This window comes from Medicago sativa, chromosome 4 (genome assembly GCF_051527215.1).
Source record: "Medicago sativa cultivar Bolivia chromosome 4, Bolivia_mono, whole genome shotgun sequence".
NCBI lineage: Eukaryota > Viridiplantae > Streptophyta > Magnoliopsida > Fabales > Fabaceae > Medicago > Medicago sativa.
This window is the reverse complement of record NC_140752.1, coordinates 18,333,745-18,348,001: the sequence shown is the minus strand read 5'-3', so window position 1 is coordinate 18,348,001 and position 14,257 is coordinate 18,333,745. Positions and strand designations below refer to the sequence as shown.

Below are 14,257 nucleotides of genomic sequence, written 5' to 3'. Positions count from 1 at the left end.
AATGTAACTAAAACTCTTTAGTAACGCAGGCTTTACCTTACAATTGTTCAAGTGTAATTAGTAACATTTTTCTTGATTTAGTTACAATTTTCAAGTGTTACAAAATGTCATTATTGTAGTAGTGCCAGTATGACAACACAAACTAACAGTGACTTAAAAACAGAGAGTACCACTACCTTGGAGGGGATCGGACTTTTCCAAAAATATTTATACACTACCTCCTCCAACCTATTCAACTCACCTTCTTGGATCAATAAACCCTCCACACCTTATAGCACGAGCTCACCGTGAAAACTCCTCCAACGTCGGGTTGCCTGGCCAAACATCTTCCTCATCTCCACCCCTTGTGCTTGCAATCACACCCGTCAAGGTTGTAATTGAATCTCGTTCCCAATTAAAAGGGTACCTACGCCACGTTAGGTTCGAAGACACAATATAATCACTCCAAAAGTTAATATCTCTCATTGTTGCTTCTTTTTGGTTTGAGATGAAGTAAAGGCGTGGAAACATCACATGAGGAGGTGAATTTCCCACCCAAATATCCTTCCAAAAACTAGTTTTCCTTCCATTTCCCAATTTTCTCACTACCCTTGTTTGAAGCAACTTGAACCCCCCACCTCCTCTAAAGACATCAACTCCTTCCACCACCTAGATATATATTGTGACCACGATACTTCCGCCATATCCGCCAAACCTCCTATCCTAGACCTGTATTTGTCTTCCAAAACCTTCTTCCAAAGTGGATTATCATCATTGATCAACCTCCACCGCCATTTTGCTAGAAGACTCAAATTCATCAACCTCGCATCTTTAACTCCTAAACCCCCTTACATTTTGGTTGGGAAACCTTCCTCTGTTTAACCTAACAAACTTTTCAGCTGCCTCTCACACCTCCCCAAAGGAACTCACGTTGAATACAAACTATCTTCATTACCACCCTTTCCGGCATTTTCAAGAAAGTAAGATAGAAAATAGGAACCAAGTTCAAGACCAAGATAAGAAGCACCACACACCCACCTAAAGTTGAGAGTTTTCGGTGATTAACACCCACCGGTAACCCCAAGTAAGTAAACATGATTTTTCCTTCACTAAAATTCAAAAAATTACAAGCCATCTCCATAAATGTAGACGGAACATTCACACCCATCAAACAACTTTTATAAAAATTAACTTTCAACCCCGATACCATCTCAAAATCTCTCAATAAGGCCTTTAAAGTCCAAAGATTCTCCATATCGTAGCTTCACCTATACACAATGTACCATCCGCATATTGTAGATGAGATACTAAGGTTCCTCCGCGTTTCACCTGAAATCCTTCAAACAAGTTTTTGTTCACGGCGTTATTCATCAAACCACTAAAAGGAACAAAAAGTTCCAAAGGATACCCTTGTTTAAGTCCCCTTTGAACACTAATTTCCTTCGTTGGGCTTCTCTTAACAAGGATAGACGTATTACAACAAAAACTGCATACCTTCATCCAAGTCACCCATTTATCACCAAACTTTCTCGTAATATTTTCCAAAAAATCAATCAACCAAATCATAAGCCTTCTCAAATCACTTTTAAAATCAAGCATTCACACTTTGACCTTTTCGCCAAATCTACCACTTCGTTCACAACCATCACCCCATCCACCAAATGCCTGCCTTTCAACAAGGTCGATTGAGAGGTTGAAATAATAGAATTCATCACCTTTGATAGTCTTACATCCAAAACCTTGGACAGTAGCTTATACATGTACGTGGTTTATTTCACTTATTAATAAATTTTATGCAACTTTTTGTTTTAAGTAGTTAAATAATTTTATATAATTTTTTAAACTTGAAAACTAATTACTTATTTGCTTGTATTTCTAGATAAAAAAAAATTCATTAACAACATATTATTTCAACTTGAAAACTTGCAAGTGGACTTTGATTTGGATGTGAATTTTCTTTTACTTGAACGAACCCTAAATTTAAATTGAGAAACAATCCAACTTTGAATGAGAGCAGTGTTGTCCGGAATGAATGTGACGAGTTTGAACATATCTATCAATATATATATATATATATATATATATATATATATATATATATATATATATATATCCTTATTTATTAATTTTGTTACGTGCAGCAACTTAACCTAATTTTTTCCCGCTCATTTGCTTTATTAGGTTTGCAATTATTTAACCTAACAAATTCCATCTAAAAAAATGCATCGCACCAATTTCATTCTTATCCTCTTGCCTTTTTTTTTTACAATATTTTGTACACTTATTTAATACTAAAAAAATAATTTCATGCCTCTTTTTTTTGACAATATTTAGTACAATTTGTTTTTTTGAAGGAAATATTTTGTACACTTATTTAATACTAAAAAAATGCGTTGCACCAATTTCATGCTTTTTTTTTGACAATATTTTGTATATTTTTTTTTGGAATGAAATATTTTGTACACTTATTTAATACTAAAAAAATACATCGCACCAATTTCATTCTTATCCTGTTGCCTTTTTTTTTTACAATATTTTCTACACTTATTTAATACGTTTACAAACATAATATCCTAATTTCCATGCAAACTCGACTACCCTAATTTTATTATAATACAACCCAAAGAGAAATATTATATATGCAACCCGAGCAACGCCGGGTAAATAAGCTAGTATATGTATATCTTTCTCCTTCTTCTCTCAAAAAAAAAAATCTTTCTCCTTCTTTAACCTAACCAAACCCTAAAATCTCCCACTTTCTCAAAACTCTCGCTGTCTCTCAATTAATTTCTTTCTTCCACAAAGAAAAAATTAATGGCTGCTAAGAAAAAAATAATGGCTTCGGCAGCAGATTTATTTTATTTACCGGATGATTGCTGGCTACGCGTCTTCAAACTCCTCACCAACGGTGACGACGCGGACTACGACCGCTATTTAAAACATCTATCCACCGTATCGAAAGAGTTCCTCTCCGTCACCAACCGCCACAAATTCTCTCTCACCATCTCTTCTGCAACAGGCCCTTTCCTCTCTCACTTCTTTCAAAGGTTCCCCAACCTCACCTCCCTCAACCTCTCCCGCTACCCCACTGCTGACCTCCCAAGCTACCTCGCTGAATTCAATGCTATTCTACTCGAAGTCTCTCGGTTCCCATTGAACCTTACAGCACTTGATCTATCCAGCAAACATATCATTCCCGAAAATGGGTTGCGAGCTTTGTCCCAGAAGATTACAACTTTGACCCGTCTCACTTGTTCCCACATTAATTATATCCATAACACTGACATGTTACTTATTGCCGAGTGTTTTCCTCTGCTCGAAGAACTAGACCTCAGTTACCCCGGAAATGGTCACTACAACGATTGCACCGATGGAGTAGAGGATCTTTCATTGGCACTTTTCAAACTCCGCAAGGTAAATCTCTCTTGTCATCAGTACATCAACAACGGATTGCTTTTCCACTTGTTTAAGAATTGTAAGTTTCTCGAAGAGGCCATTATAATCGACTGTCATCAACTAACCAACGCAGGCATTGCTTCTGCTCTACATGAGAGACCAACATTGCGCTCTTTATCCTTTACCAATTCTAAGTCTTTGGTGGATTTTGGTGTAAGCCCTCAACTGGAGTCTCTCCATATGGTTCACAGTTGGTGGTTAAGAAATGACACCATCAAAATGGTTCCATGCTTATTCCTCAATTTGCAGCGGCTTGATTTGAGCCGGTGCAAAGGCAATTCTTTTTTTAATGGGTCTGAAGAAGGTATTTGTAACCTTTTGAGAAATTGTAGTAAGATTAAACATTTGAACTTATCCCACTATCCAATAGTGTTGGTACCCAAAATGAACTTTGAAGTTCCCAAATTGGAGGTATTGAACTTGTCACATACAAAAGTTGATGATGAAGCACTTCGTATGATCTCAAAGAGTTGTTGTGGTCTTTTGCATCTGTTACTCGAAGGTTGTTATATAGTCACACAGACTGGATTGAAGCATGTGGTAGAAAACTGCACGCAACTGAGAGAGATCAATTTGAGGAACTGCCATAAAGTGCACGCTGACGTTGTTGCCTTGATTGTATTTTCAAGGCCATCGTTGAGAAAGATAATAGCTCCACCTCGCTATTCATTCAGTGGCAATAAGTGGGAATTCATCAGTTCGTGCATGATAATTGCTTAAGTTAATGTGCAATGCAAGTAGTTGGCTGTTGTATTACTAGAGTAAGATTCATACTTACTGAAGTTCTCATTGACAACATGTGTTTTGCATAATTGCTTTAGCACACATTTCTCAGTTGTTAATTTTTGTGTTTTCCATTGGCTCTACCAACTTTTGAGAACCAACTTTATCTTATATCTTTTTGGACAAAACTTACAAACATTACACATACTTTTTGGTTTTGCTTTTTCCATATGATTCAAAATCCCGAACATCACCAGCAAAACTTTACTAGTTAATTGAGTAGTCAAGCTTGATTTCTCTTTTGATTATTCTCAGATACTTTTTCATGCTCTCTAGAGCTTGGATCTTGTTTCCTCTTTAGGATTAGAAACCTTAAGTTTTATGAATACATAGTAATTAAAATGTCGTAATAAAAATAATTTATTAAGTAGTAATGAATAAATATATTAGTTAAAATCTCTTATGGATCAAGGGGTCTAATCCAGGTCTTCTCTTTGTGACTAGTGTAGCAGAAATGAATGTAGTTTTGTTCCTTGGGAAATGGACATTCAAATGAAATTTTGATGTAATTTGACAAGTAGTTATTTGGTCTATATGGAAATGTCTTAATATGGCAATATTCTTTAATAGTGAAGCATATTTTTTTAGTAGCAGTGTTGCAAGTTCTTGCATGTGGTAATATGCTAATTATTCCCCTTTTTATCCTGCACTTTTAGCATCTGAAGGTTTCTTATAATTTTCTATATCAGATTCAAGTAGGAAGTGATTATTTAGTTGGATTTGTAGAGCAAATGAATCCAAACATATGTAAAAATTGGTAATTGATATTGTTACAAGTTGGTAATTGACGTTGTCGTCTTTGTCAGGGTTTGCAGAGAGGTAGGATGCAGTTGGGATACTTACCGTCAAGGTTGTCAAACTCGAGAGTCTGGTTAAACTCATGGAGCGTACTACAAGTTACCAGAAAGCTCTAAGTTTTGGGGAACATACTAATTCACATACATGTGAATCAATAATATTTTAGACTTGATTAAGCTTGGATTACCATTTTCTTATCAAATTATGTGTTTGATAATGACTAAAGATACATGATTATTCAAAATTCCTAACGTTTTTAATGTTCTGATTAATCTATGTCCATTGCAGTATGCTCATGATATTGGCTTTCACCTGTGTCTTTGGGGTTTGGGTGGTTCTCAGACTCTAGGGCTTTGTTTGTGAGTTTGGAGGGGAAGGGAGGGGAAGACTTGGGAAAAAAATGAATGAGCAAGTGGAAGAAATAAAGGAAAATGAGAAGGAAGAATTTTGGGGGGTTAACTTTTCTTCATAATACTAAACCCTCCTCATTTGGGTGAACTAAAAAATTGTATTGGATGAGAGTTTTGGGGTATTTTGGAGGGTTTATATGAATTCTTCAAATTTAATCTATGCTAATCATATGCATTAATTTATCATTCTCTAAAAAACTACTCTTTTAAATTTTTTGAAAAAGTTCTCAATTTTCCTTCATATTTTCCACCCCTCAAAGTTTTCTCTTCCCCTCCCCTCCAATTTAGGGGTATTTCGGATTGGTGGAGTGTTATTGTCTTTGCCTCTTTTTGCTTTTAAATGGTTTTCTTTCCTACTTCTATTTGCTTGGGGGCCGTTGCTCTCTAGCCTTTCGTGTTTCGTTTTTTGGTGTCTATGTTTTAATGGGGTATTAACGATACCTAAAAATTTGGACGTTTTCTCTTATGATGTATTGATCAAATATTTAATAAAAAATTCTCGAAAAATTATAATATAGGTTTTAAAGGGTTAAATGTTATGGAGCTTGTTCATATGAGCATAGTTCACAGACAATGTATTGTAATATGTAGTGGTCGGGGTTCAATACTTGGACACCTCACTTATTCGTCTTGAAGGTGAATTATAAAAAAAAAAATGTGAAACTTATTTCATTCTATTTTTTGGACAAGGTGGTGTGTGCTCCATTGCAAAAAACCGGAAAGATGTTTAGGGAATTAAGTTTTTTTTTTTGTTGGAATAATTTCAATGAATAACTTAAATCGTCAAATCATTATCAGGGAGATACACACATTTTAAATCTTTAGTTTTTAGTTTCAATATTTTGAGTCATTGGATTAATTTGGTTGAACGGTTGAAATTTGGTGTAAGTCAAGACTTACATCCGTCAAAGAAGATAGTGTCAATATATATAAAATATATTTATACAAACAATGTATATGAAAGATAGTGTCAATATCTCATATAAAATATATTTATACAAACAATGTATATGAATTAAAAAAAGGAAAATTCCTTATGTAAAAAAAACGAAATAAAAAATAATATTTCACATGATAATTTCTATTTTTTTCCTAAAAATAATGACAATTTCTATTTTGATCCAAAATGTTAAGTGAAAGGAATTTTTAAATGGAATATTTGTTGGCATTAAAGATTAGATTGTAGATATAGAGTTTGAGATTAACTTCTATTTTTGCCTCATTACCAAACTTCAAAACGGAATATACGAAATCTTATCCTTACGTACAACAACTGTATTGCTATATTCATAGGTTGTTTTCTGATTTTCTAACAAAAATATGGAAAACAATGGAGGTGTTTCTTTTGTACGGTGGCAATTGGTGACAACCTTTGTGCTAACTAATCCAAATTGGCATATTCTCCATTTTAATGATGTTATTTCCATTTATCTAACAAGAAAAACAGACTTTGATTATATATATAAAGTCAAGGAAAAAAGAAATACTTTACCAATTAATCAAATTACATTCCACTTTCTTGAAGAAGAGAAATTGAAAATTGTTATCATCATTCTAAGAGTTTCATTGTTGATTAAAGACAAGTATTTCAAAATTGAAAGTAGTTGAAGGAATTGTTTAAATATTATATTTAAGAACCATGCAAACATCATCTTTCCTCTCTTCTTCTATGCCCTTATCAATCACCAATCGTTCTGGTAAGCTAATGGCTTGAGCTATATATTTTCCCATGCATATATAGCATTTTTTATATTTTACTTTCCATTGTAATTATCATTTGATTTTCAATCATCATTGGCTTCATGATCATTGACTTCATTTTAAAAAATAAGCCAATTATCATGAACTTTTAAAAAATGATCCAAGATTGTGACTATGCTGCAATGTCGAGGTTTTTTATATTTACCCGATGCGACTGCATTTGATCATAATTTTATGTGATATTAAAAGTCACGACGCAACGGTGACCTAAAATCTTGACCATGACTAGGTTTTAATTTGCTTAGAATGCAAAAATTTAGCAATGATCATACAACAAACATAACAAAAGCGTTATTACAAAAAAATAATTACAAAAATATAAAGCGTAGTACAAATGTTTGGAATAAAAAACCATAACATAACTTTTGTTGCAGAGCCATGAAAAAACGTTGAGAATAAAAATGAATTCACTTTGTTACTAAACTTTTTTTTTTTTGAACAAATCAAAAGCTTTGTTACTAAAATTAATTTTTAGTTTTTAACTTTGTTGTTTATTCTATGTAAAAGGTTCTCTTAGCGAAATGGAATACGTGAACCTCTTCACACCAAAACCAAAATATGATTGCCTTCTTTTTGGTAAGTATTTCAAATGATAACATTTTTAAGTACCAAAATGAAATTCTCATATTCGTGTTTGTTACATGTATAACCATGATATTGTTCTGCAGATTTAGATGATACTTTGTATCCACTCAGTTCTGGTCTTGCAATAGCATGTCGACAAAATTTTAAAGGTAAGCAACTCTGCATAAAAAATTTCTTGTGTCACATTATTCTCATTATTAGTATTGTGTTTTACAATAGCTGATACTTTTAGTAACATGAATGGTACACAGACTACATGGAGGAAATACTTTGCATAGATCCAAGAAAATCTGACGATTTATGCACCCTTCTTTACAAGAATTATGGAACAACTCTAGCAGGATTAAAGGTATGATTTTATATTTTCCTGATAAATGGTATTTCCATATTCAAATTTTGAATATGCTATAACATGTTTATTGTTTCATTTCTATTCAGGCAATTGGATATGACTTTGACTATGACGAACTTCACAGGTATATATATTTTAATTTATTATCTCACTCTCAAACTGCTAAAGGGTTATGTATTTTTAAATGGTTAAAATGATCATTGAATTTCTCCTTGCAGTTTTGTTCATGGGAGATTACCTTATGAGAACTTGAAACCAGACCCAGTTCTAAGGAAAATGTTGATGAGCCTGCCCTATAGGAAACTTGTAAGTTGTTTATAACCAAAATGGAATCAATAGAATAACGTCAGAAAAGACGGTGTATAATATAATCTGACCACTACTAATGCTTCACTTGTTTTTGTCAATAGATCTTCACAAATGCAGACAAAGTTCATGCTCTTAAGACACTAAACATACTTGGATTAGAAGATTGCTTTGAAGGAATTATTTGCTTTGAGACTCTTAATCCAATCCACAGGAGCATTGTCTCAGAGGATGAAAATGACATTGAGTTTCTAGGTTTAACAAGAACTACTAAGCCAACAAGTAGTAATAGTGCAAACAGCTCTCAAATATTTGACATTATAAACCATCTTGCTCAACCCAATCCCAGTGGAATCCTACCAAAAACATCAATTGTTTGCAAGCCATCAGAAAATGCCATTCAATTGGCTCTCAAAATAGCCAACCTTGACCCACATAGAACTGTAAGAAAATCACCCTTTATGATCTATCTTTGTTACTTTTTTTTTTATTATTTGCTTGCTTAGTTCTTCATTGGTTCTGTGTCATTTTCAGTTGTTCTTTGAGGACAGTGTCCGCAACGTACAAGCTGGAAAACGAGTGGGACTCGACACTGTGCTGGTAAGTCATTGGAAATTTTTGTTTTGTAGTAGAAACTGAAGATAGCAGTTTGTTCAAATTCCTCTAAGCAATAGTGCTATAGCGCCGCTATTTGACAACATTTTGTACTGTATAGCATATCACGAAACAATATCAATATGTTCAGATTCCGCTACGTAATAGCTCTATAACCTCTGTTTAAATAAACTGCTAGCAACTAGATGCCTTTTAACGAGCCACAACTCATATATTACTTGTTGATTGCACCATCCAGATTGGCACATCACAAAGAGTTCAAGGTGCAGATTATGCATTAGAAAGCATCCATAACCTACCTGAGGCAATACCTGATCTATGGGAGGCTGACTTCAAGTCAGAAGTTGTGTACACTGGGAACCTTGCTGTAGAGACAACAGTAACTGCTTAAGGAAGCCCCATAAAACATTGAGGAGAAGCTAATGTTGATTATTCAATTTCATAGATGGAGTAACTGTAGTTGATGCTTTGTACATGTTAAAATAAATTGATGCTTTGTACATGTTGTAAGATAAATTCTACTTTTTAGCCTAACCTCAATAAAGAACGGCTATAACTGGTCTTCCTCATTCAGTAAAATTCCATTAAACTAGGATTTATAGTAATGATTTATAGTAAAACAACCAAAACAGTGAGAGAGAAGGGAGGAAATTGTATGACCATCTCATGTACATAATTGCGAATTGAGTCAATCAATCTAAATACAATCTGAATTTATGTGCTTGTACATAATGACACATGATTAACTAGTATATGATACCATAATTAGTTAGTTGTTCCTGCCAATTAACTCCTTCTAAGGTCTTTAAACTCAAAGGAGGAATTAAGCAAGGATTTTATAGATTGGAATTCAGTCATGGAATTGCCAGCTAGAATAGTATCATTCACATAAAATGTAAGGCAGTGGATTTGGTGAATAATCTGTGATCATGCAGAGCTTGAACATAGTTATGAGCAAGGAGCAAATTAGTAGGATTTTCAAACCACTTTATGCTAGCTTGCTTTAAACCATGCAATAAGGATTTGTGCAACTTGCAAACTTGGCCTGGAACAGGTGAAGTGACTCCACAGGAAACCTGCATATAGAACCCTCATCAAGATCAACATAGAGGAACACATTGTTTGCACTTAATTGGTAAATATGCCAGTTAATGGAGCCAAGGGCTGTTAAAAGTAGCATTGTGGACAGTTTTGCCACTCGAGAAAACGTATCAAATAAATTCCGTCCCTCTTGTTTAATGTATTCAATGTCTATTAATTCGTTTAATGGATGCATCGATAAGACGCTTGATTCTATAAAACCAATTTACTGCCAATACTAGGAGGTGAATCAACAAAATTCCAAGTACCATTGCCCATAAGTGCATCTAACTCATATTGCATAGCCTCCTTCCAGCTGCAAAATTACTGGCCTCTGCATATGAACAGGGTTCAATCTCTGAAGAAAGGGACAAAGTGTATTTCAGGTGAAGGGAGGAAATCTGGTGATAAGAAAATGATTTTGAGAGAAAGTTTGCAGTGGATAACCAGCCCATATATTCATATAGATAACTAGGAAATGTTTGAAGGAGAAGATTATTCCTATAAGAATGGCTCGTCAAGGTATATAGGGGGATTAAGAATATCTTAAGAGTTGGCTGTGGCCATTCTGTAGAATGGAAATTTCAAGTCACAGAGTATGACATTGCGAGAAGCAAAGTTCTCCTTTCTGAATACATCAACTATATCATATCCCTTCATTTGTCGTTTGAAAACAAGGAATGGAATGCACACACAGTTTACAGCAACCATCAATTTTTGTTTTCACTACTGGTATCATATCAAGTTTATAACTTACATATGACATTGCAAGAAGCGAAGTTCTCCTTTCTGAATACATCAACTATAGCATATCCCTTCATCCGTTGTTTGAAACCAAGGAATGCACATACAGTTTACATCAACCATCATTTTTTGTTTTCATTAATGTGGAACTTAGGTTTTTACCAATACACCTCTCACGCCAAGTACAATTGGATTTAGTACGCCGACAATATAATAGATGACCCAAATGGATAGGCAATGATACCATATAAATTTTGAATTGGAAATCAGATTATAAGTTGAGGGGTGTCACTCTTTATAAATGATTTTCAGACCTTACCTCTTTAAAATTTGGGACTTGGGTTTTTCCTAATATCTATAAAGTGGTGCATGCCATTTTACAGTCAATTTGAGGAATCTACATTAGAATTGGGAGGTTTTTAGGTCTTTTTTGGATTTTTTTCGGGTTAGGCGGCCGCATAATTACAGTGCCTTTGTATTTTCACCTTCTTTTAATTAGCCACTCTTCTTGTGTGGTGAGACTTCGAACAAATTTGCTGTTTCAAAAAAAAAAAAAAACGGTAACAACTAACAAGAAGCACTCCTTATCATGTTTCTTCCAAGCACAAATGATTATACAAGGTTGACAGTAACACTAATTCAATGATGTTTATCAAATAGCAACTGTTAGCAGTGTCGGTAAAGAGAAATGCTAGTAATGCCCTTCTTGACACTTTCTCAACACAATAATTATGTGAAAGCTTAAATCTTGTGTTAGCCCAAAAATACAGTACAGTACAGCGCAGACCCAGTTTATTTAGTGGGGCACTAAGCCCAATGTAGGATTTCACACAATTAAAATAGTGTTAAAATCTAAGTGTTTCTAACATTTGTCTCATACAAGGCAATCTAAACCAATTATGTATCTCGGTATGATTAGTATAACCTATTTAATAAGACATTCATTACGTAGACAAATTTCCATGATGGACTGAATAGGGTTGTCTCATTGAAGTACTACTAGCATATGACATTGAAAGATGTACAAAGATATACATTGTTTCATACCATCTTTTCATTTTATGTACAAAGATGTAAACCATATAATTTGATCATCATCGGCAATATTCCAATCTTGGGTATCATTCTTCCTGATCTAATTTATCTGATGGGGTAGGATCTAAGAACAAAAACTTGTTTTGCTTTGTTGCAAAGTCATAGCAGAAACAAAAAGGAAAAACAACTAGGATCCCCCACTAGTAGCACATCAATGAACTTCAATTCATAAAATGCTCAGTTGGCAGTGCTTACCAATTCAAAATCTGCCACTAGAGATTAATCAATCGTCGAGTTCTTCTCCTGGTCTATTCTCACCAAACCATCTTGGAGGATCATATCCAGACCCACCTGTATTTGTATGCAGAATATAATTATAAAATATTCAAAACATAAAATGTAGCTATTTTTCCAAACTAAAATAAAAAACAAGCAGATAAGGCATGTCAAAGGTACTGGTGAATTACCAAGAGGGTTGCAACGACATAGACGCCACACAGTCAAAGTCGTACCCTTCAAAAAACCATATCTCTTATACGCCTCCATGGAATACTCACTACAAGTTGGAACGTAACGACAGCTCCTCGGCAAAATTGGTGAAATTTCCCCTGCATATACATGAACAACATCAAGACATATCATACAATGACTCAAATTCCTAAAACTGCTTGGTAATTAAGGTAGCCTTTGACATTCAAACAAACCAACTTATCTTTTTTCTTGTTTTACTTTTTTTCCAGATCATCTTAGGTTTGCAATGGCCTAGTACCAAATGCCGATCTCGGTGTCAGACCAAATAATCATTATGAAATGTACTCTGTCAAGCCAAAGTCCTCGACTACAAACTGAAAAGACGGTTACACATTCAGAGACTTAGAGGCTATATCTGTCTAATCAAGACAAGGGCTACCAGAACCAGTTAGACAGACACACAACCCTATATAAAAGATGGTTCACAGTTCATTCAGGTACACATCTATTTCTGATAATCATTAACCGACTTAGAATTCGTTTGTATATGATTTATGAACATCAAAATCAGTTCCAACCAAAGTAACAACAGCATATGCGCTTTGGCATTGTTTCGTTCATTCCAATTCCATCACAAACAAATAGGCTCTTAAACGTTTGTGAGCCTGCATGTACACCACCGCCACCACTCTCTTCCATCATTGCCATCATTTCTGGTCATCCACCATCAACCTTGTCCTTCTCTTGCTCATCGAAAAGCTTCTTCATCTTCCAGATTTCTCCATCTATGAAGATTTGTTCTTGAATAAAACCCTTACGGTTTTTTCCTAGTCCGATTCTATCCTCTACCAAATGCTACAAACGGTCTTTCTGTTTAGATTGATTTATTTGAGTTTATCTACTGGTCTACGCACTTGTGAGACTATTTTAGAAAACTTATGGAAACAACTAATGACGTGTACATAAACTATTTTCAGCTTATTTTAATAAGAAGCTTTTCTAGGTAACTTATGAAAACAACTTATAACTTAAATGAAAACAGTTTGACTTAATTAATGAAAGGGTGAAGAAAAAGACTTACTTTTGTAAAATCTCAAAACAGAAAGAGCGGCTTGAACTCCTAAATTGTCGACTTGAGCATTTTGGGGAGTTTGAGGGTTGGAATCTGGGTCTGATGCACGAACGAAAAGGGTGGTGGATTTGAGTTTGAATTTGAGAGAAGTGAAATTTGAAAGTTTTGGTTTGAAGGTGATTTGGGTTGGAGTGGGAAGAGAATATTGAAAAAACGAAGTAGTGTTGAGATTGAGTGGAAGAACAACAGTGGCCATGGAAACGCGCCAATGCTCTATTTCGTTGGTTGGTTGGTTGGTTCGGTATCTATGTATGGGAGGAGTATGTTTGTTCACTCCTCGATACATTATTAATTTGTTTATTTTGTGGGGAATTATCGATGTATTTAATTTAATTTAATATTTACTTTTCCATTGTAAACAAAAGTTGATTTTCATATTTCAAAATAACTAAGTAATTAATATTAATTCATAATTTTAAACATTCAGATTTTGTTTACATAATATACGTTAGGGTCAAGGTTCGAACAACAAATATATTTATTAAGTTAGGTTCAGTTGGTACGGACATTGCATAACATATGTAGGGGCTAGATTCAAACTCCGAATATCTCACTTATTTATTTAATAGAGTGAATTTCTAACCATTAGGTTATTTGATAATAAATAAAAAAAACATTTTAGATTTTACTTACCTTATGATCAAAAGTCCTTTTGTTGAGAATCAAATGGTTAACACAATTAGGTAGAAAACCAATGCTAATAAATACAAATAGAAAACAAAGTTTTTCAACTTAATCGGTGTTTAGTCC

The 14,257-nt window shown here is 34.2% G+C and overlaps 3 protein-coding genes across 4 annotated transcripts; 2 read left to right on the top strand and 1 right to left on the bottom strand.

Moving 5' to 3' along the window:
• The first annotated feature begins 2,814 nt into the window (after positions 1-2,814).
• LOC146926904 (F-box/LRR-repeat protein 16-like) lies at positions 2,815-4,155 on the top strand. Its single transcript, XM_085706988.1, has one exon. The coding sequence runs from the start codon at positions 2,815-2,817 to the stop codon at positions 4,153-4,155; it is 1,341 nt and encodes a 446-aa protein (XP_085563114.1).
• A 2,781-nt stretch (positions 4,156-6,936) lies between these two features.
• Positions 6,937-9,624, top strand: LOC146926903 (suppressor of disruption of TFIIS-like). Its single transcript, XM_085700348.1, has 9 exons — positions 6,937-7,123; positions 7,695-7,763; positions 7,856-7,921; positions 8,024-8,121; positions 8,211-8,248; positions 8,343-8,430; positions 8,535-8,873; positions 8,965-9,030; positions 9,284-9,624. Exons 1-9 carry the CDS (start codon positions 7,066-7,068, stop codon positions 9,434-9,436), a joined length of 975 nt encoding a protein of 324 aa, XP_085556474.1. The 5' UTR covers positions 6,937-7,065; the 3' UTR covers positions 9,437-9,624.
• Positions 9,625-9,679: 55 nt separating this feature from the next.
• Positions 9,680-13,766, bottom strand: LOC146926902 (membrane protein insertion efficiency factor). Of its 2 annotated transcripts, XR_015005545.1 has the most exons (5): positions 13,457-13,766; positions 12,372-12,512; positions 12,160-12,255; positions 10,395-10,459; positions 9,680-10,121 (listed from the first exon to the last, which is right to left on the bottom strand). XR_015005545.1 is itself a non-coding variant. In XM_085700350.1 (4 exons), exons 1-3 carry the CDS (start codon positions 13,701-13,703, stop codon positions 12,188-12,190), a joined length of 456 nt encoding a protein of 151 aa, XP_085556476.1. In that variant the 5' UTR covers positions 13,704-13,766; the 3' UTR covers positions 9,680-10,121; positions 12,160-12,187. The 2 variants fall into 2 exon arrangements, 1 of the variants encoding a protein (XP_085556476.1); XM_085700350.1 differs by lacking the exon at positions 10,395-10,459.
• Positions 13,767-14,257: the final 491 nt, after the last annotated feature.

What these genes read in the sequence shown, in the direction of transcription:
- LOC146926904 (XM_085706988.1), top strand. Translation starts at nt 2,815, where the DNA reads ATGGCTTCGGCAGCAGATTTATTTTATTTACCGGATGATTGCTGGCTA.
- LOC146926903 (XM_085700348.1), top strand. Translation starts at nt 7,066, where the DNA reads ATGCAAACATCATCTTTCCTCTCTTCTTCTATGCCCTTATCAATCACC. An exon ending in GACTATGACGAACTTCACAG is followed by an intron (nt 8,249 to 8,342) that starts GTATATATATTT and finishes TTCTCCTTGCAG; the next exon opens with TTTTGTTCATGGGAGATTAC. An exon ending in TGGGACTCGACACTGTGCTG is followed by an intron (nt 9,031 to 9,283) that starts GTAAGTCATTGG and finishes TGCACCATCCAG; the next exon opens with ATTGGCACATCACAAAGAGT.
- LOC146926902 (XM_085700350.1), bottom strand. Translation starts at nt 13,703, where the DNA reads ATGGCCACTGTTGTTCTTCCACTCAATCTCAACACTACTTCGTTTTTT. An exon ending in TGTTTTGAGATTTTACAAAA is followed by an intron (nt 12,513 to 13,456) that starts GTAAGTCTTTTT and finishes ATGTATATGCAG; the next exon opens with GGGAAATTTCACCAATTTTG. An exon ending in ATGTCGTTGCAACCCTCTTG is followed by an intron (nt 12,256 to 12,371) that starts GTAATTCACCAG and finishes ATACAAATACAG; the next exon opens with GTGGGTCTGGATATGATCCT.